A 20,565-nucleotide genomic window follows, 5' to 3' on the forward strand; every position below is an offset into this window, starting at 1 on the left:
GTAACTGGAGGTCAAATAAGTGATTTTCTTCAATGCTCTTTTATTGTGCCCCACCAGCACAGGTATCCAGTGAGGACGTGCAGCTGGGGAAACAAGCAAAGGAATGGCATTGCTTGGCACATTGAGACCCTTTCATTCATGCTGCCCTTGTGCCCTGCAACGCTCTAGGCAGATGCTCGTTCAGAAAGGTGTCTCTGTGAATGCGAGGGCATCCACAATCCCTGTGTGCAATCAGTATTCATTTTACATCTGAGAGATGGATGGCTCGTCTGTGAGTCATCGTGGTGCTTTCAGAATCCAAATGTGCTCAGTTTTTCCAATCTGTTCTTGACTGAAGTATAATTTTTTGTGTTGTTGTTGCACAGAGCTGGAGTGTGATTGTAGGCAAAAAGCAGTGAGTGCTGGTTAGGACCTACTGTTCCTCCACCTGCCCACCTCCAGCCCAGCACTTGTTCTGCTTTTTCAGGCTTAATTCACAAGCAAGTTCAGCTTCTGCAGCAAAGTTAAGCCAGAGCCAATTCCATAAAGGAGCTTCAAGAAGGAAAGCAGTCTGTTTCTTACTTTGCCAAACACACATAGACGCCTCTACGGAGCCGAGAAGGCACCGAAGGGGCTCTTTGCATCAGTGAGGCAGAAGGTTTGGGAAGGCACCATCTGTGAGCTGGGAGAGGGAAGCCCTGGGGGCTGAGGTTAAGAGTAGATCCTGTGGTGCCCTGTGGAACAGCTTTGTTTCTGTGCTAATTGGGGGAAGCCCCAGGCAAAGAAACAAGAATTGAGTCTTTTTAAAAAAAAAAAAAAATATGATTTTTTTTCCTTCCCTAACCAAAGTAGTGAGTGGCTTGTGAGAGGGAGAAGAGCACAGCAGCTTGGAGGGGCTGGATGTTGCCAGGAGGAAAAGCTTTGGAAAGACCCATGTGTGTCAGAACATGCAAACTTCGAGAGAAAGAAAAGCTTTGCAGAAAAGATGCAATTTGGTGGATATGCGAGATGTCTGTGGACCACTCGAAGAGCAATGCCCAGCAGAGGGAGCAAGCCAAGGGCTCTTCTGCCAAAAACCTCAGAAGCTGGAAGAGAAACCTAGCTCTAGAAATGAAGATAGCATAGCACCTTGCACTGTGTGCATTATCCTGGAGCTGCCAATCTAATGATTATTCCCCATTGCTTTTAAAAGGCAGACAGCTCCCTTTAAACTCCCAACTGTTAATAGAGTTTTCCCTATTGTCTTTGGTATTCAGGCTGCCTCTCTGCTTGTGCCACACTTCATCTCTATGCCCTCCTCCATCTACTGTAAAACACATCCCATCTGTTGTGGTGATTATGTCAAGAGTTTGGCAGCTGTCTTCTCACTTAATTGTCCACATTTCTTAACATGTGCTTCCTGCAGCATATTTTAATAACAGCTCTGCAAACTCTTTTTGAATATCTGTGGTGGAGCGGAGGGTACCTACACAACGTGCCTAGCGTGACAGTTGGTTTCTACTCACAGGTTATCTGGCTGGCATCCAAACTTTCTGCCCTTGTAACTCAAGTTTGCCCCTGGATACAAACCTGGACACAGAAAAGTATATCTGCAGGGCTGCCTGGCTAGGCTCCCCACATTGGCTGCGGAGACAAGTCTCTCTCCGGAGGGTAATTAGAGCAGGAGCCTGGATTAGTTTCTCTGAATCTCTTTTTCCCTCTTGACTCCACAAGGAACTGAGGCAAAGGAGCTGCCACGTGAGGTTCCCCATGTGAGGAAGTGTGAATACCCCAAGCTCTGACTGCTGCTGTTCTGGGAGCCGCTTCTTTCCTACAGGGACCGTGTAGGACTCTGGCATGAGCAGTGTGAAGTAGTAAAAGGATAGGTGCTACAACTTTTAGTAGTGGTTAGGTGGGGTGTGTATATCCAGTACCCATTTCTACTGTGTAGAAACACGTAGATTCTCTGCCTGAGAATTTTGTAGTCTTCAGAAGAAAATTTCTAACCCCTCCCCTTGTTTTGTGGTCAAAAGCGGTCGTTGATCCTGCATCAAAGTGTCCAGCACTTAGCACTCACCCGTGAAGTGACACAGCTGATCTATTTAGCCAGTTCTGAGATTGTCTTTTACTGTCTGCAGGGAGGGCTCTGCCATGTCCTGTAAGCTCAGAATCCCAAAGCTCTCCCAGGTACACCAATGACTACCACACTTTTCTCAAGTGTGAGAAAAGTGTTGTCATTTTTAAATGAGCACCTGGTTGCATACCAAACTCCTGCACTACTTGTGTGGCATTTCACTATGTAACCCTGACAACAGCATGGTTTAAATTATTGAACTAGCAAAGATGAGAAAAGCAAAACAAAAAGCGCATCTTGGGGTACAGATGATAAGGAATTGCTGGGAAGTGCTTGCAAGAAGCTGCAATCATCACTGTGAGGTCAGCTCAGCTGGGTGATCTGACCTGAGGCTGATAGTATGTCACTAAGGTCAACAGAAGATGTGGAAGCACCATGTGTGAAGAGTGTGGAAGGAAATCAGACAGAAATGGTACAGGAACTTGTTCAATGTCTTAAAAGCTAGGAACAGAGAAAGATCTGTTGGGTTTTGAAACTCACTTTGGGGTTATGAGGTTCATGTTTTTCAGTTCTATGTGTTGATGCCTGCGCTGGAAAGAGCACACCCATAGCACGTGATGCTGTGACAGGATGCTAAGTGCTGCCTTGTTTACCTTTTTCTTCTAGTTTTGCAAGGTTAATCCTCCCAAGCCCAAAACTTGTGGTTCCTGCACCCAGAGAAGACCCTTCTAGCAGAGTGTTCTTGGGTCTGCAGCCTAGAAACTGTATTTCTAATTTAAAAGCTGCCCAGACCTACTTCCAAAATATACTACACGATGGTGCAATAGGTTTGTTGCAATCCTGCAAAACTGCCTCAGAAGTGGTTCCCACCACAGAAGCCTGCCTGTGAAATACTTTTTAATAAGGATAAGGAATATAAAGCCAACATGTTTTGATCTGCACTACCATTTTTTGAGGGTGGGGATGTCAGACTTTAGGTTTTCCATTACTTAATGTGATCTCTATCTGACAGCATGTCCAACATTACAGTAAATGGAATTTTCTTTGCAACTTTTCTCTTTAGGACAGTGAACTCTTGACGTTCAACATCTCCCGGCACCAATCGTGGTGGAGTGAAAATGGTCCTGGCTGTGTAAGGAAGGAGGCTTCGATGTCTGGCATCAAGGGGCTGGACAGCCATTCCTACATCTCTGTGATAGGCTGTGCTCTGGAGTATCGGTACATCGAGGTCATGCACAGCTCCTTCCAGATCCTGATCGCAGTAAGTGCGTTGCTGAGAGCACCACAGGGTAGTGATTCTTGAGGAGATGCTGGGTTTTGGGTTTAGTTTTTTTCAGGCACAGAGGCTGGCCTCTGTTTCCCACCCCAGTTTGTATCATCTGATTGCAAAAGCCTCTGTGACTGTTTTTTTGTTTGTTTGCTCTCCTGTTCTCTCTTATGAACAATATTGCTTGAAAGAATTGGAAATGAATACCAGCAAACTTTTGCCTGAGGTAATGCATCATGTGCAACTGTACAATAACAAATCATTCTGTGTCCCTGTTGGGGTGTAGAAATCCATGTTTTGACAAGGACAGAGACCCTTCTGAAGGAGGATTTCTCTTAATATACATGACTTCGTGATGGGTGCTGGAGCACATATGTGCACATTTGTTGTGAAGAAATTAAAGGGAGAAGATTCTTATATCCAGAAAATAAAAGAAGCTTTAAGGAAGCAGAAAGCAGCATATTTTCTTTCTGCTGACACTTAAGATATATGCACTATATGTTTTCATCAACTCTTTCCTCACTGGAGTCTTCCACTGGCTTTTTAAAGTACTCTGCAGTAATTCAATGCCCTTAATGTTCACTGTTGATTAATTGTTTCTCACTTGTCTGTGAAATTAACTGAAACAAAATGTCCATTGTCCTCCTTACTTCATTGGCATTCTCGCATTTTGTAGCTGCATTAGAGTTAGCAGCCTGCATCTTTCTAATCTGCTTTGGTTTGTTGCTATGTGGTTAATGGCTTTAGGTACAAACGGACGTGGACTGGTGAAATGTTCACATTTCAGCATTCAGTTTTGGCTTAAAAAAGAAGGTAACTTGCCCTTATTAGATTTTAAAGGATAACAAATACAGAAATTCCAAGGTTCTGGAGTGCCAATTACTTCTCTGCACGGTTTTGAGACAACTTTCCACTGTCTTGATTCTGCATTCCCTATTAGCTGGGATGATCTGCGTGACCCAGTGAACTGCAGGGGGGGGAAGACTCAGGCCCCGCTCTTGCCATGTCAGAAAAAAGAGGCAGACAGAGAAGCTCCTGTTTGCCGAGTTGGCTGGACTCCCTGGCGTGTGTGCTGGCTGTTAATATTTGGTTAGTTCTCCTTCAGGGAAAATGATCTGCATTAAACTGTCTTGAGAGTTGTTTTGATGCATGTGTATGAGAAAGACAAACCTATATGTCCAGAAAAATAGACCCTGTTGTCTTTTATAAAGGGCTTTAGCTGGAACAGGATTGCTGCTGCTGAGCTGGTGCTGTTCCTGAGTTTAGTGAAGCAACTGGCAAACTCTGAAGTCAGAATATCTCAGACTTTTAAAGTGCAGAAGTATGTCACTGTTAGCATCCTTCCGAAATGCCTGAGTGGGCACGAGCCCCTGGGCCACAGGCTACAGGTTCAGCCAACAAATGGTCCTGAGTTTGTTTGGAATAGACCTTTGTTTTATGGCAGCTTACTAGCTTAGGCACATGGCCCTGAGCTGTGATCGCACTGATATATAGGAGTCTGTGTCTCTGGGAGCGTTTTCTCCTCTGCTTCTTCCCAGAGGCACATGACAATATTCTCTGTGCATCTGCAAAACACCACAAAGGGCCAGATGGGGAGATAAAGGCAGGAACTATAAGATAAAATAGGATTTAGGTAAATATTTTCTCTCTCCTCCTTCCTGAGATTTAAGTTGCAGTGGATTTTTGAATCCTAAACCCTGGAAATGAGGCTGAAATACTTGCATGCAAGAAAGCCATATGGGCTGAGCTACGCAGAGTGAACAAAACTTCTACTTCTCCTGTAATAAGGGTAGAGTATTGAAGCCCCAGGCCTGTAACTCAGGCCAGTTCTGAAATGCTCACATAATTTTGTCATGTCGTGGGAGAAATAGAGCTTTTCCTCTCTGCTTTGCTGAGGTAAGGCAGAAAGCAAGCCTTTTCACTTTCCCACTCAGACCTTGTGTGAAAACAGTCAGCCAGTTCTCTCCCTTTTCAGTTTCTGAGGGTCAAACTCTTTGATACCTGCCAGTATCTCTTTCTGTTCTCTTTATCTCCTTTTAAGGCAGATTTTATTATGGGCTGCTGTCCTTCCCAGAGCGCCTGGCAGGTACCGTGCTGCAGACAGGCACGGAGACCAGATCAATAGTACAGAAAACATGACTAGGAACTTGAAGGCTCAGGGGATGCAGCAAGGAACACAACTTAGTTTCCTCCTTGTCTGCTGCACACTTGAGACAGGAATAGTCCATTCCCTGTTAAGAAGAGCAAGGGGCAGGCAAAATTGTGCTCTCTGTAGCTTTTTTTGCTTTGCCTAATGAATTTTAGAAGTTGTGGGTTGCGGGGTGTGTGTGTGTGTGTGTATTCTGGGTTTTTTTTGTTCCAGATATGGTAGTGTGAAATCTATAGTCTTTAACGATGCAGTAGCCAGCTGTGGACATTTTGGTTCTTTTCTAGAAATACCAGTTTCTTGAGACTATTGAGAAGCTGTAGTGCACCATATTGTGTACTTGGGGTAAGGCTCACTGAATTCAATCTTGCATGCCAAAGGAGAGGGAAAGCAAACCTGAACCCATATGGTGAGCACAGTGTTGCCTGTCATCTTGACTCCTGCTGACTATATTATCCTGCTCCTGGGCATACATTTGAAGATACATAAGGTCTCAGTCTGCTTTTGCTCACAGCTTGTCTGTACTCCTTGAAGGCAAAGCAACTCCTTTAATCTGGAACGCGATCAAACTTGGGCATATCAGTCACCAGGCATGATACGAGTAGCTGTAGGGCCCAGTATGAAAATATTTCTCGGTGCTTTAGCACAGAACATGTTGGAGGAAAATGCTCATTGTAACATCTGAGAGCCTATACTGGTATAGAAATGTCACTGCAAAACTAATCCTACCAACCCAACTGGGAAATGCAAGAGCAACCAGTTTGTCAAGAAAAGAAATCTGTTTTGTTTTTATCTTAGCACGGATTCATCCTGCATCTCCCCAGCTTGCCAGCCAGCAGGGAGAAAAGTGAATTCTGGTTCTGAAATACCTGGCATAGCTCTGGGCTGTCCATATGGTAGATCTGGGAGTGGGGAGGGTTAGGCTTTTCCTGAGGCTCCACTGAATGGAATGGAAATTGGAAATGTCTGCCCAACCGAGAGAACTCGTTGCCTGCCTGTCTGCTGTTTTCACTCAAACTGACAGGTTGGAAGGTTCCCAGGAAGGCAGCAATGCAAGCCTTGACAGCAGATGTTATGTGAGAAGCAACGCGCAAGAGATGCTTTGCTGTTGGCAGAAGTTAGATTTTCAGTGGTCATAATTGCATCCAAAGAGTAAAGAAGGTCAAGGAATCAAAGGATTTTGATTGCCTCTTTCTGGCTATCTGGTCACAACAGCTCTTTCACAAGCTGCCTGTTGGCTTTCTTGCAGCAGAGCGCTCTTCGTTTTCCCCCTTTTGCATTGATGAGAGCATACATGCTTCATTAGGTCTGATTAGAAGTGAAACCTAGAATACTTCTGCCCTGAAGGAGGAGACTGCATATATTCTCCGTGGTGGAAAAACAATAGCAAGCTTTTCTATTGAGAGAGGAATTGAAGAGCCCAGACTTTTCATGAGGACAGATGTAGACTAAAGCTAAGGTCTTACACAAGCAACAGTAACACCTCCTAAAATCTGCCCTCCCATCCTTCATGCATTTTGCATACTTCCAGCCAGCTGGTCCCTTTCTGAAGATCTTGCTGTAATTCAGTCTTTCTGGCTCCAGCACTTTAGTTCAATGCTGCTGTTTTATGAACATTTTTCAACCCACTATTAAAAAACTGACTTCAGATGACTGAAGGGCAGAGGGATGTACAGACTTACATTTTCATCATTCCCTTTGGGCACACTTGTCTCTTTCTGGTTTTTCCTGCTCTATTTATTTGCCTGTAGAATGCTTGGGACATCCCAGCTCCACCCTCTTTTGTTCCGCAGCATGTGTGTTCCCAGGCTGTCTGACAGGCTGACTAAACACACCTGCCCACAACATGTGTTCCTAATAAAAAGCTTAATTGGATACTTCTGCAGCCTAGAGGAAGCTCGTACTGCACTTGCAGAACAAGTAGAGAAACACCAGCAGAGGCTAAAGCCCAAGAACATTCTTTGGGGAATTAAAGCAATAGCTTAGTGTCATTTTACATCACTGACAGTTTCCCTCCTCTTCCACTTCTCCTACATGATTTGCAAAGATCTAAGAATTACTGTTATTTCCCTGGGACAGTAGAGCTCAAAACCTTCTTTTGTATTGAAATCAGAAACCAAGATGGCACTTTGAGCAAGAGTGAAATCACTTCCAAATTCTTGGTCTTTGTGAAGCTTTCTGTTCTGTTCATTGCTGCAAAACTTTGTGATGTTTGGGGGCTTGACATATCTTAATCAAGGATGCAGTTAGAAGGAAACCACTGGTGTCTCTTGGAGTCTGCTTATTGCACAATCTAGCAGACTCTTCCAGTGAAGAGGACTGGACAATAAGGAGTGGCATTTCTCCCCTGTAGCTATATTTCATTCATAATTCAAGCAGAAGGTGAGGCAGGGGGAGTCCCAGGAGTTCATTTAATCCCTGAGGTGATACGTTTAATTACAGTTTTAGTCAGCCCATATAAAAATGCAATTCATGTTTACATTGTGCATCTCTCCCATCCTTGCCACTGAAACTCTCCTGTTCTGGCCAGGTCAAAAGACTAGCAAAGCTTCTTTGACTAAGAAGTGCCATTAAACATACAAATTTTTATTGATGAAAATCATGTAAAGAAGGAATGGATTATGAAGTCAATAAAAAGTAAATTTTCAACAGTAAGCAGGTAATTTTCAAACAAAGCCAGGACAGACAAGAAATAAAAAAGAAAACCCTGCACTCCAGTGGAGCTGGAACTAGAGATTTAGGGAAGTTCACTGAATTCACTAGCTTTTGATTGGTTTGTTTGTTTTTCTGAATGCAAAAGTTCACCTTAGTCATAAAAGCAAAAACTTGCTGGGTGAGAGGAATGATGGTTGAGGGTTATGAGGCATTAATTTCTGTGCGAAACAAACTTCCCAAGTCAATCTTACTGCTTGCTTGGTGCTTCTGAACCGTGAACGATTTGAGAGGTTTAACAGGTTCCCTGTAACTGTATTAGCTGATAATCATTCATGCACTCTGCCCATAAACTGGGCAGTGTAAGTAATTTTAATTGTTAATACTACCAGGAGTTCCCTGACACAGATATCACATAAGGTTTGTGTGTACATGTTAGAGTATACTAACAGTGTTATTATAGATTATAATAACAGTGAATGCATTTAGAGCTGCCAATTTGCATGGCTGTTAAGCCAAAGTTCCTACTCTGAGGCATGATGGAAAATCTGGGGAAAGAAAAACCTTCCTAGAGCTTCCTTGGAATCAGGGCATACACTCAAGATGCCTTTCCTGCTTGGATATTTGTGTGTATGTAAATGGGTATGATTTGACCTTATACCTGTAAAATGTAAGAGGCTGGATAGCCAAGCTATACAAATGCTAGAGCAAGTACAAAGAGTATGTGTGATCACACTCCTAATTTGATCCCAGGGTGAGCGCAAACGCACCTACATTGGAGACCGGGGCGTGCAGGCGGGTGGTCAGACACCTCGTGGAATGCTGGGGCGCCTTCAAGCTGGAGCAGTTTTTCCAAGAGCACCGATCAGTGCTAACGGCGTTAGCTACCGGGGTACAGCTAATGAGCGCTAATTGGTGATGTCGCAGCCAAGCCTGCGGGCGGCGGCGTGGGGGCGCCGTCAGCACCACGGCCAGCGCCCGGGCCGCGCCCCCCGCCCCCGAGGGGAACCGAAAACCTCCTCTGGGAGCACAGGGCAAGCGACAGGAAAGGAGAAAAATCTCTGATTACTGATTTCTCTTTGTTTTCTTCTTCTTTTTTTTTTTTTTTTTTTTTTTTTTTTCCCATCTGCCTTTAAAAAGCAATGGTTCCACTCGTGGTTTTACTCAGCTCAAGGCAGCTGGTGCTCTTTGCAGGTGGAATTGTGCTTTGCATTGGCCATGAATAAGGATCATTTCTACAGTCTATGCATAGTTAGCCCAGTTAGCTGCTGGGCTATAAATTCAGCCCTGACTTGGTACTGGTTAAATTCCCTATTTAGACCAAACCAATGCTCGTTCCAGAATGTAAAGCAACAAGTTGAACCTACACATATTCACATTCCTCTTCTTCCATCTCTTCCATTTCTTCTTACATTTGCTCTTCTATTTTTTTTCCTTTTGTTTTTTGATACTTCATTTAATGGTTTTCCCCTCCAAGCAAACAGCCTAGGGTAGCATAGTCTGTGGGGGAAGGCAGCATCAAAGATTTTGGACTCTGACTATAGTCCTTTAAAAAAATCACGCTGGCCATTTTAAGACTGCATTCTAAAAGCAGGTAAAATCAGATTGGCCATTGCATCACACCCAGAAGGATATTTTATTTTTTTTTCCTTCATGATGTCCACTGTACTTCATATAAACTTATGACGCAGCCTTGGTTTCAAAAACGTGCAGCAGGGGAATGAGTGAGTCCATAGAGCTACCTCTCCTCCTCTGAGGTACTGGAACACGCTTCCATAAGGCTCATCCAAGAGGAAAGGAGAGAGCTGGCTTGTTGTGCAGACCATTACAGAAAATTGTAAAGGAAATACAAGGTTTAGTGATGCTACAAAAACATTCCATTTCCTTCCAACAAGGCGTGTGTTGTCAGGGAGAGCTGGAGAAATCACAAATGCCTTATAACTCCCCAGTAGAAATCTCATTATCTTGCCTTTTGTTTTCTGGGGTGATGTATTTTTCTGTCATATTAAAAATGAATGGACTCTATTTTTCAAGCCCTACCATGCATCATTCTGTCTTCCCTTAGAGTGGGTCACTGTAAGTTACATTCTAACTCCTGTTCAAAAGAATTGAGTTCACAGTGGAAAACAATTATGTCTCACAATAACTTTACTAATAGAGTTACTGTCAGCCAAGAGCTTGCTAAGTGGGGTGTTATATAAAGATGTAAAATGAAGGATGGAGAAGATATTTGATTAACAGGGAGAAGGCAAAGCAAAACCCTGTGGGATCTAGAATGCTTAACTCCTGTAGTACCAGCAGTTTGTTTCTTTAATTCAGACTGAGTAACAACTTGCTACTGAAACTGAATTGAGACAGTTCTGATACTTTAGAGCTTCTATGAACTATCAACTAAGGACAGACCCACCCAGCTACTTTAAATTGCTTTTTTAATGTTTACTCTAGTTTTCTGCTCTAAAGACTACTCTGACCAACGGGTTGACGCAAGGGCCGCACCACGCCAGGATGGCTGTTATTTGAGAGGCACCCTATTATTTTACTGTTCCTTCCTTCCTTCTATCTGGTTCCGTGGAGTTGGCAATTTACTGCTAACCTATGCAATTTTTGAATTAAGCCCATTGCTATCATTCTGTTTCTCACCATCCTCTGACCCATTTACTTTGCAGGCCCAATGCTTGATTAGTCCACAAAGAAATGTTCACTCTCCAAAGACAGAAAGAACCTTAGAAATCATAGAGCTATACTAAGGCTGGGATTTCTTTCCAATTATTTTTGATCTCCAAGCCTAAGTTACTAAAGACTTCAGTGTCTCTGAACATTGTTGCCAGGACATCACCATTTTTATGGTTAACTAAGATTCTGTCTCATCTGCATAAAAACTACACGCATCTTGTTGGTATCTCCTGCACTTCTTTCTTTCTCTTCCCTTGCACAACTCTTATGACAGGAATACGGAGTTGATCAGCTCCTGTCCCTGGGCCTCTGTTAATAAAACCTACCCCTGTGGGTCTGTCCTGTACCTAGCCATCTGTCTAAAAATGCTACATAAGGCACTCTCCTGCACCCCTATTGCCTCTTACAGAGAGTAAACATAGCATTGCTAGTTTCAGTGTCAACAAAGCCAGCCCATGTTCTCGCCAATCATTTTAACAACAGCAGGCTACTGCTCTGCAGATGAGGATGGACCCTGCAAGTTTTTAGTTTTGAGCTTTGTTTAGTATCTTCCAGCAGTACTTCCAGCAGTGTCTTCCCTTAAGCTTACACCTGCACCCCGTGCCTTACAGCAAATATGACTTGGCTCCACCATTGCAGCAATGCTGCCAAACTGAGAGTAAATATTGGCTGTTGAAGTTGTGCCAAGTGGGTTTTGACCAGTCTCACAAGACTGATGCTAAAATGATTTATTCTCTCTATTTTCCAGCTGGTGGGCTTTGTCTACGCCTGTTACGTTGTTAGTGTTTTTACAGAAGAAGAAGACAGCTGTAAGTATTTATCAACAGATCCCTTGGCAAAGGTTTTATTAAATTATATTTCTCTCTCAGATATTTGTCTGTCAGGACTGAGTTGCCATCAGGCTTCTTTCCATCTCAGCATCCACGTGATATGGCAGTACCTACCTCTCAAGGATCAACTATTTTTACTGTGAAGTTTTTTCCCCCCATGTCACTATGTGTTAGATGCTGTAATTCTGCTATGCTTTCAGCACAGAAAAGCTTGTGTTTGGCTCCTTGTTCAGCCTAAGCTTTACAGAAACTGGGCAGCTTCTTGTGCTCTTAAGCTTATATAGCTTAAGAATAATGTTACTGAAAGATTACCATTGTAATTAAGAGTGCCTACAACAAAGAATACAGCCCAGTACTCAAGCAGGCCACCTGCCGAGGATCATATGCCACAAGCTGAGGATGAAGCAGAGCATGAGATTCCTTGCCAAGGACCCAACCTGACCACTTAATTTAAAAGCAAAGGCAGTACTGTATTTGAGGAGGAGGAATGAGCTGACTCCATTGTGTTTGGTATGCAAATCTCTTAAAAGTGTCAGGCAGTCACTAGGACATGTCAGAGAAGAGCAAAGACTCAGAGGGATCACTTGGGCCTGTAGGATCTATGCAGATATCCATAACCTGATCCTGGATTATTTTGCACTTCTAAAACTCCCTTTGAGACCAATACTTTTACAAACAAAAGAATGAATGCATAGGAGACAAATAAATGTGAAGTCTGATTTCTTTGGGCAATGTGTTGGGTCTAGGCCAGTTTACTGCAGGTAAGGATCTGATCCAAAGGCTTCATATCCAAGTATCACTTCTGTAAGACATTCACTAGGTTTGTGCAAGTAGCTTTGTGGTTTTAAAGAGCAGCTGAAAAACAACTGCTTTGAACTGAATATTCGAAAGTACGTGAAGAATTTTGGTTTCACAGGAGCGAGATGAGATGCATTGCTTATCTGACCTGTCCCCATGTTTTTCTGTTCCTTCTTGTGTGGCTGAACTCATTCTGCTGGCTTTATTGATCATTTCTTTAGAGCTTAGCAGTGTACTTATTGAAGGTGCTACATTACAAGTGAATTTTTTTAAATTACCCTATAGCTCTTTCATTAGCCAAATAGCTAGAGTTCCGAATATTGTAAAGTAGTAACTTGACAGAGCTCATTTTTATAGGAGGGATCTGTAAGGAGAGGCAACCACATGGAAGGAAGTGTTATCTAGAAATGCAGAGCTGTTAATTTCAGGATATGTATTTTTTTTCCACTAACAAATTCCAGTTTCCCAGCTTGGAGTTAAAATGCCAGCTTGAATAATTAACAGTGACAAACGATCAATATTTCACACTCACAGTGGTAGATCCTTCCAGTGACCCGAATAAATTTGAGCTGCGTTTTAATTTTCTCTTCTATTTGTGGTTTCCTTTAAATGTTACTTTGATATGCAGCATGAAGTAATTATAAGTGCTGAGGCACATTAATCAGGAAGCTCATGCTAACGTGATTTTCATGAGAAAATACAGCAGTAGGGATCTACTAAAGCTGAATTGTGGGCAAGAATATTTTAGATGTGCTAATGCACTGTAATATATTGCAACAATGAATCACAGTTAAGATTTTTAAGTGACCTGGAATTTCAGTGCTTCCATGGTTGGGTGCTCAGAAGTTAGGACTTTTGTCCTAGATTGTTACTGAAAATTGCAATTCTTTAAGGTTTTCTACTTTAGACATTCCACAACTGAGGTAATAGAGTTAATATCTGCCTTTTAAAACTGCGGACTCTCTTGATTTTAAATACTTAAACTCAAAGAGTTTCAAAAGTGGCTGAGAAAAGGTCATGTCTCACTGGAACTACTGGGAATTATCCCCCCATTAACTTCAAACCTCTACAGATTTTTACCTATTTACTGACAGTTGTTTCAAAATCACAGTATCAGCATAAAGCTACCCATCAAGATGGAATTTGTGAGAATACATTGTCCTTGAGTTTCTAAACATATTCTAAGAATTGGGTTTTTTACCACTTCCAATATATTTAGTAAATATTTTTTTCTGTTGTCTGTTCACTAAAAAATACCAACTCTTTACCTAAAATTTAAAATAATAGTGCCACCTTCAGGAAAGAAAAATAAACAGGCATTTATATAGTTAATAAGACTGGACAGTTATTTTCAAATGGCGTTTGGACAGGATGGCTTTCACACTTCCAAAGAAAATGCACTAACTTGGCACCAAAAAGCGGCCTAAGCTGGATCTGTTTCACAGGGTTTTGCAAGGCCTGCTAGGTCAGTCACAAATCACACCACATCATACCCCTGCTGCCCTGGCTATGCTGGCCAGCTCAGTAATATAGACTTGGCCTAATTTCAGGGGAGCTAAGAGAGACTTGGAAAATTCTTCTATGGTTTCTAAGGGAATTGTTATTTAAAACTTTCCTTGTTTAGTTACATTGCCCTTATGTGAATACTAGAGAAGGGAAGCATTGTTCTTGTTTGTATACAATTAAAAGAAATTGAGTTGGCAGAGGGGACGTGAAAAATATCAGAGCCAAAGATAATGAGGTATTTGCACTTTTCTAAAGCCACTGTTGTCTGTCTTGCAGAAAAGACAAGTGGGGCAAGAAAATTCCCACTTCACTATATAACCTTCACGGGGACTGCTGTGCTGCCAACTTCTCTGCTGGCATTCACTCATGAGTCATTCCCCAGCTTACTTCCTTCAGCACATCGCTGAATGGCAGAGGCTTTGTTAGCTTGGTTCTCATGTGAAGTCACAGCATGGTGGCAAGATCCAAGGAGGCTGAGGGAGGCCCTCTCATTTTTCTGGAGTCTCTTGTCAGCTCTGCTTTAAGTCCTGTGTTAGCTGAATCTCCTCTTTGGCACATTTGCCCATCCCAGGAGATCCCAGAAAGAGGTCTGTACAGACAGGCATTTCCACCAGGTAATCCCTACCTGAAAAATCATTTTTCTGTTCTCTCACTGATTTTTATGTTATGCCATGACATGCACCAACTTTTTCTTTAATTTCCTTTCAACTTTTTGGCCATGTTTGTTTGTTTATTTTAGTTCTGATTTTTTTTCAGTTGATTTCATTGGTGGATTTGATCCATTTCCTCTCTACCATGTCAATGAAAAACCCACCAACCTTTTGTTCAAGCAGACATACCTGTAAGTATCATCTCCTGTGCTAAGAGGCTATGCATGCCTCAGTTTAATGGCTCAAGGGTGCCACAGGTTTGGGGTTTCTTCCTCCATGCACGTTGATTTCTCCAGCAGGCTTTTCAGGCATGGAAGGAGTGAACAAGTGGATAACAGAAGGGGTGAAACTGCCCCTGCTGAGCCCCAGGTTGCTGGGGTGAAGCTGGTGTTGCCATATTCAGCTTATGGCAGTGGTACTCGATGGGTAGCAGAGTGGCCAGCTACAGGATGTTATTGTAAACAAACTACTGGATGCCTTTTCCTTGAAGAAAGCAAAGAGAGGCTTTTCAGCAGTGAATGGTGCCCAAGCAGGAGCTGTGAGGACGGAAGAGTTGGCCTCAGTGGATGCTGAGCATAAGCCATAGCAATAGCAGAATATGGTTCCTGCTCTTGAGGTTAAATTGTGGTCTGTCAGGCAGAGCCTCGATGAAATATCTTTAAGTGGGGTAAAATTTATGCCACATCTAGTTATTTAACCTGTATCTTAGCTCTGTGGACAGACAGTCATAACTGAACTCTGACCCATACATCACTGCAGTTATGATCACTGGCCCTCTGTCATCTTCTGATAATATTCTCATGGTAACACCACAAAATCTGACTCTGTCTTGGGTACAGGGTCTCCTTATATCTGTTTGTACTTCTAGGGAACTTGTTAGGTACAAAGCTAACATACCAGTGAATTAAATTAAAATGAGCATTAGATGGTTTGTATGCAGAATGGCACAAGTTTGTTCCTAAGGTTTTTTGTTGTTTTTTTTTTTAATTGTTGTCTACAAGAACAGAAGCTTCTATGTGTAGAGCAGCCCAAGAGTTCAGCTGAGAGATGGAGCAGAAAGAGGAGTTGTCCACAGCAGCTCCTCTCATACCACTAATAGAGATTCATTGTTGAATTCCAGCTTCTGCCCTCTGATAATCCCTCCCCACTGCTAAAGGCACAAGATCGCACTTTCACGCTGTCCACTTAAAAGCTGGTTCTTAATGAGATTCTCAAACACAAAGGCCAGTATTATCTGTTTAAAGCAGCAATAAGATCTGAATTTTTGATACTCTTTAAATCAAGCTGCAAGGCAGCAGTTCAACATGCAGACTTTTTTTAAAGCAGCTGCTAAAGGAGGCTGTTTTTTGGGGAATAACATTACTAGACAGCCCTGCCAAAAAGAAAGATGTGAGGATGGGGGAGAAAAGTGGGGCTGAGGAAAGAAAAACTGCCCACAAATAGATATATAGATGTGCCCCTCTAATGTAGTACAGACTTACTACCTACTTTGTCACTGTACACAAGAACAGGAAAAGTAATTTTTGCAAAGCAGTTAAAATTCCCTGTAACTTTGGGGGTTCTATAGCATTATTAGAAGGGATGCTACAAGAGATTAAATATTGATTTCCCTCTCATTTTGTCACAGACGGATGGAGTTTTCCATAGTCTGCAGAAGCTGTGGAGCTTTAAGCAGCTCCCTGATTTACTAGCTTACTGAAGAAACTGCTTCAGTGCTAAAGAAACATCACTCTTTTGCTGTAAGGCGTTTGAGCTGCTTTTTTTCTAAAAATGACAAATTCTGTCTGTGAAAGAAGCTAGTGCTTATAAATGAAGTTTCCTTCATGGGGAGACAGTAACATGAACAGAAGCTAGTAGTGTAAAACTTTCTTACAAGGGTCTCAGTAAGATGGTAAGCTACTACTGAAGTACACAGATAATTTTGTTGTTCTTCAGTCCCATTCTTCAAACCATCACTTATCTATTGACAGCTTCTGCCAACACAATATAATATTTCTTTCTGGCTAACAGGAGGTGAAAACAGCTGCTGAGCAGTAGATAAGGTGACCCTCTATAAATTTCACAGCAGCCACCAAATAGCAATTTTTATTTATTTCAGCCTAGCTATTGCCTTTCTTCCACGTGTATGAATGGGAGTAAGAGGAGAAATGGATACTTGATTCTCAACTAATGGTGGCAGGGAGTTTTGCAGTCTGGGGGACTCAGTGCCAATGCCCTTGTACTGATGTGAAAACCATTTCATGATGACTGAAGGCATTTTCTTTTTTTACATCCTACTCAAGAAGATGCAAAACAAAAAATACATCCAACTTCTTTCAAGTTCAAATTTATACAACAGCTAGGGGTCAGGAACATGGGCTTTCTAGTTGTAACTTTTTGTTAAAGGAAACGCTGAACGAACCCAAACCTGTTCTACAACTACTGACTTGGAGTATCGGCAACCATGAACTTTTGTTTTAGCATCACCCTACTGTCAGCAGTTCTCCTTATAATGCACTTCCCCATTTGCCACAGCTCTTTAACAGGATCACTTTTCTTCATTCCCTAATGGCATTATCCTATTTACTCTAGTTTTATCTATCCTTTTCTGATGAGATCAAACTCTTTCCTCTCCTCCCAATGTGCCCCTTCCCTTGTCCTGGCTTGCATTTTTTCCCTAGTCTCTCTCCTTCATCTCTGCAAATTTATAAATTTTCACAGATCTAAAGACCCCACAGAACAATGATGTTGACCTAGGCCAATGGGCATAGCTTAAGTCCAAGACCAACCCCCACAACCTCTGTATCAAGCACACAGCCTATGAATTGGATAACTTCTAAATATGCTGTCATAGTTCAAATATATTAAATAGAAAACACTGTACTCCTTGGCAGCCTACTTCAGTGGCTATCAGCTGCTAAATTCAGAATTCAAAATGTATACCCCATTTCTGACCTTCAGCTTCCATCTGCTGCACTGAAAGGAGTTCTTAAACACCTTTGCCTCCTACTAGAAGGAAACTATTCCAAATACTATCCCCAAATTACTACTGATAATAGGTACTTCCAGACCATAATCCAGTTATCTCCCATCTTTATCATGGTAATCTACTGACCTCCTTGGCTTCAGGTGCAAGTTTCCAGTTAGTGGAAAACCTCACAGATTATCAAATCAGGTGTGTTTGTGGTTAGCTGTTTGGGGTTTTTTTAAAGCCAACAACAACATAAGTCAACCAACAGATTCATACTGTTGCTTACAAAGGCATGATTTAATTGTGCTTCATCTTAATTAGCACCTCCAACACTCACACAGCAACAATGATATTCTATACATAGTTATTTCTATTTCAGGTTCCACAACTGCTTCTGTCCTACATTTCATTGACTGGGGGAAGCACATTGGTTGTGATAGGAACTATTTCAAGTCACAAGCTTAAGTAGAAGAGACTCAATTTATCATGAAAACATTGTTCCAGAAGTTTTACTGTGTAATAGAATTACCCTTAATCTCACTGCTGCTTACCAATCAAGGCACTGCACTAGTTATTTAATAATAATATATTAAAGAATCTTGACAGAAAATATGTTGAAGTCTTCAGTGCATGAGTTTCTGGGTCAAAGAACTTAACCAAAGGACTTTAAATCACTTATTGAAAACCAAAGTTATTCTCCTGAGGCCAAAAGAGAATTTTTCCAATGAATTTTCAGAAGAAGGAAAGGCTGAGCTCATACCTCTCCCTTAGGTAAAGCTCAAACTCAGGCCACGCCTGCTTGCACCACTGTCTCCTCTTAGGCTGCGCAGGATGGGACATCAGCTCTGGCTTGCTTTTCTTCTTGTTCACTTGTAGTAACAGAATTCTCATCATTTGAGGCAAGAAAGCATTCTTGCACTGGTAACCGTGGAAGGGTTAACCAAGACAGCTCTGAAGTTTCTGACTAAAGCTGTTCTCTGCAAGTACCCTTCAGTACCTGCAGGACAAACAGGAGGAGGCCCAGATCATCATGATCATCAGCACACCTGCTGCATCCATTCAGTCTTTTGACATCATTCCCTGAATTTGTTTCAGAAAGCAGCACTGTGCAGTCTCAATTATAAAGCAGAAGAGTCTCAAAGCATGAATTTGTATGTGATATAGTGCTAAATCAAGAACCTGCTGGATGACAAGAGGTAGCCTCTCTTTAAAAGGTAGAGATGAGCAATAGATTTTCCTGCCTTTTAAGACTGTATTTATAAGACTAAGCAGTGAATTGCACAGTTGTGAGGCTCCAGTCCATAACACTGATCTGGCACCCCAAGTACTACATTACATTAATGGCTTAAGAGCTTTAATTTCATTTTAGTTGCATAGCCAGATTTCACTGACTTGGCTTTCCTTAGATCTACCACTGGAAAAGGCCATATGGTAGCATAGGTTGTGACTTTTATCAGATGTAGGATTCTGTATTGACAGGGTAGCAACAGGAAGTATTGGTTAATTGAATGATCTAAGGCCCCAGTTAGTGATTGCTCACTGTTATACTCCCTAATCAATTCTTTTGTGGTGCAGTCTGCCTGCTAGCCATAGGCAGCTGCGAGCATGCAGCATTAAAGGGCTAGACCCCATGTAACAGTCATTCACTTAGAGCTTGAAAGGAGATTCTTAAATAGAGCAGCTGACACGTACAAGTGCACAAATAACATCCTTCAATTTAAAAAAAAAAAAAAGAATCAAAATTCAGACTGAAACACTGGAGGAGGTAGAGGATGGAACTCCTTCAGGATTTTTCCCCCCACCCACTCCAAACTTTGTTTGATGACAGGAATACTTTACAAAGGAAATTTTTATTTTTTTTTTTATAACAGGAAAATAAAAATCCCATTTTGAGGAGAGAGACAAAAACCCGCACAACACAAAATGCTTCTGCTTTTCTTTCTAGGTAGACTTTTTCCTAAACAAACAATTTGCTGAGTATCAACATGAATTTGCAAACTGTTTTGACCAACCTGAAGCTGCATGTTTAAGAGGTGACGTTTCAGCTGAAAACACTCACTCATCTTTACTGCTGGCTACAAAAGTAGATCTGCTTATACTGCTGCATCTACATAAAAAGCACGTCAACACAATCTCAAGAAGCTACTATATTCTAGACATGACCCCTAGCTTTTATAATTCCTAACCAAATTTTAGGCAGCTCCAACTGCTGCTGATACATAGATCTAACACTTTGGCTCATACCTATTCCTTAGTCTAACTGCAGCATATTCAGGTATATGTATAGCATCCCTTCCAGACTTGAAGACTATTTAACCACATTACTTCCAAGCTCTCAATCCTATTTCTCATCTGTAGTCAATATTTAAAAACCCAGAACAGGAAAAAAGTTTTGTCCTCATTATTTCCACATCATTTCAGTTGTCTAAGTAAGAAACTTCATACTTCCTCCACACTGACGCCCTGCCTTCACTTTTTCCCCCCCCGCTACAGGCCTGCGTAAGTAAAGAAGAAGCAGAGGATGGATAAGCCTTGCACTCCACCATCAAAGGTGCTGCAGGAAACAATCTCCTGTGGCCTGGATCTCTGGCAGATGAAACGCAGGATGGTGAACTCCATTCCATTTTTTGTTCCTTGTCTTGTTTTCAAATGCAATGAATGTACATTGAAGAATGGCCATGCGGTTGGTTTTTAATTCTCCAAGTGCCCTGACGAACCATTCCTGCCATAGTCCGGTGGTACTAGCCAATAAATGGCACAGGCCTGAAGACCTCAGGCAGAATGAGTTCACCAAGAGCCTCTCAAGAGATACAGCTGAAGTCGGAGCTGCTTCCTTGCACCATGGATCCATAGAGAAGGAAGCACTGCATAACACCCTGGGACATTTAACCTGTTCTGTAGTTAGTTTCCTCCCCTTCTCCTTTCCCTTGTTGAAAAAGCCTAAATCCCCTAACGCAATTTTATCTCCTCCCTGCCTGTATAGGACTACACTTGAGTTATTTAGGCTTTTTTGGTTTCTTTTGAAGTTCTAGATGAGAGCTCTTCCCTTCTTCTCCTGCCA

The 20,565-nt window shown here is 42.1% G+C and overlaps 1 protein-coding gene across 3 annotated transcripts in view; it reads left to right on the forward strand.

Annotated features, from left to right (window-relative positions):
• Positions 1–20,181, forward strand: part of NKAIN4 (sodium/potassium transporting ATPase interacting 4) — a 52,048-nt gene extending 31,867 nt beyond the window's left edge. For 2 of the 3 annotated variants that reach the window (XM_055814436.1, XM_027790253.2), the window contains 4 exons: positions 3,096–3,293; positions 11,519–11,579; positions 14,661–14,745; positions 19,998–20,181. In XM_055814436.1, the coding sequence (XP_055670411.1) occupies positions 3,096–3,293; positions 11,519–11,579; positions 14,661–14,745; positions 19,998–20,007 (354 nt within the window). In that variant the 3' untranslated portion in view covers positions 20,008–20,181. The remainder of the gene's footprint in view (positions 1–3,095; positions 3,294–11,518; positions 11,580–14,660; positions 14,746–19,997) is intronic. The other variant, XM_055814437.1, reaches the window with a different exon arrangement.
• The last annotated feature ends 384 nt before the right edge of the window (positions 20,182–20,565 follow it).

This window comes from Falco peregrinus, chromosome 9 (assembly GCF_023634155.1).
Source record: "Falco peregrinus isolate bFalPer1 chromosome 9, bFalPer1.pri, whole genome shotgun sequence".
NCBI lineage: Eukaryota > Metazoa > Chordata > Aves > Falconiformes > Falconidae > Falco > Falco peregrinus.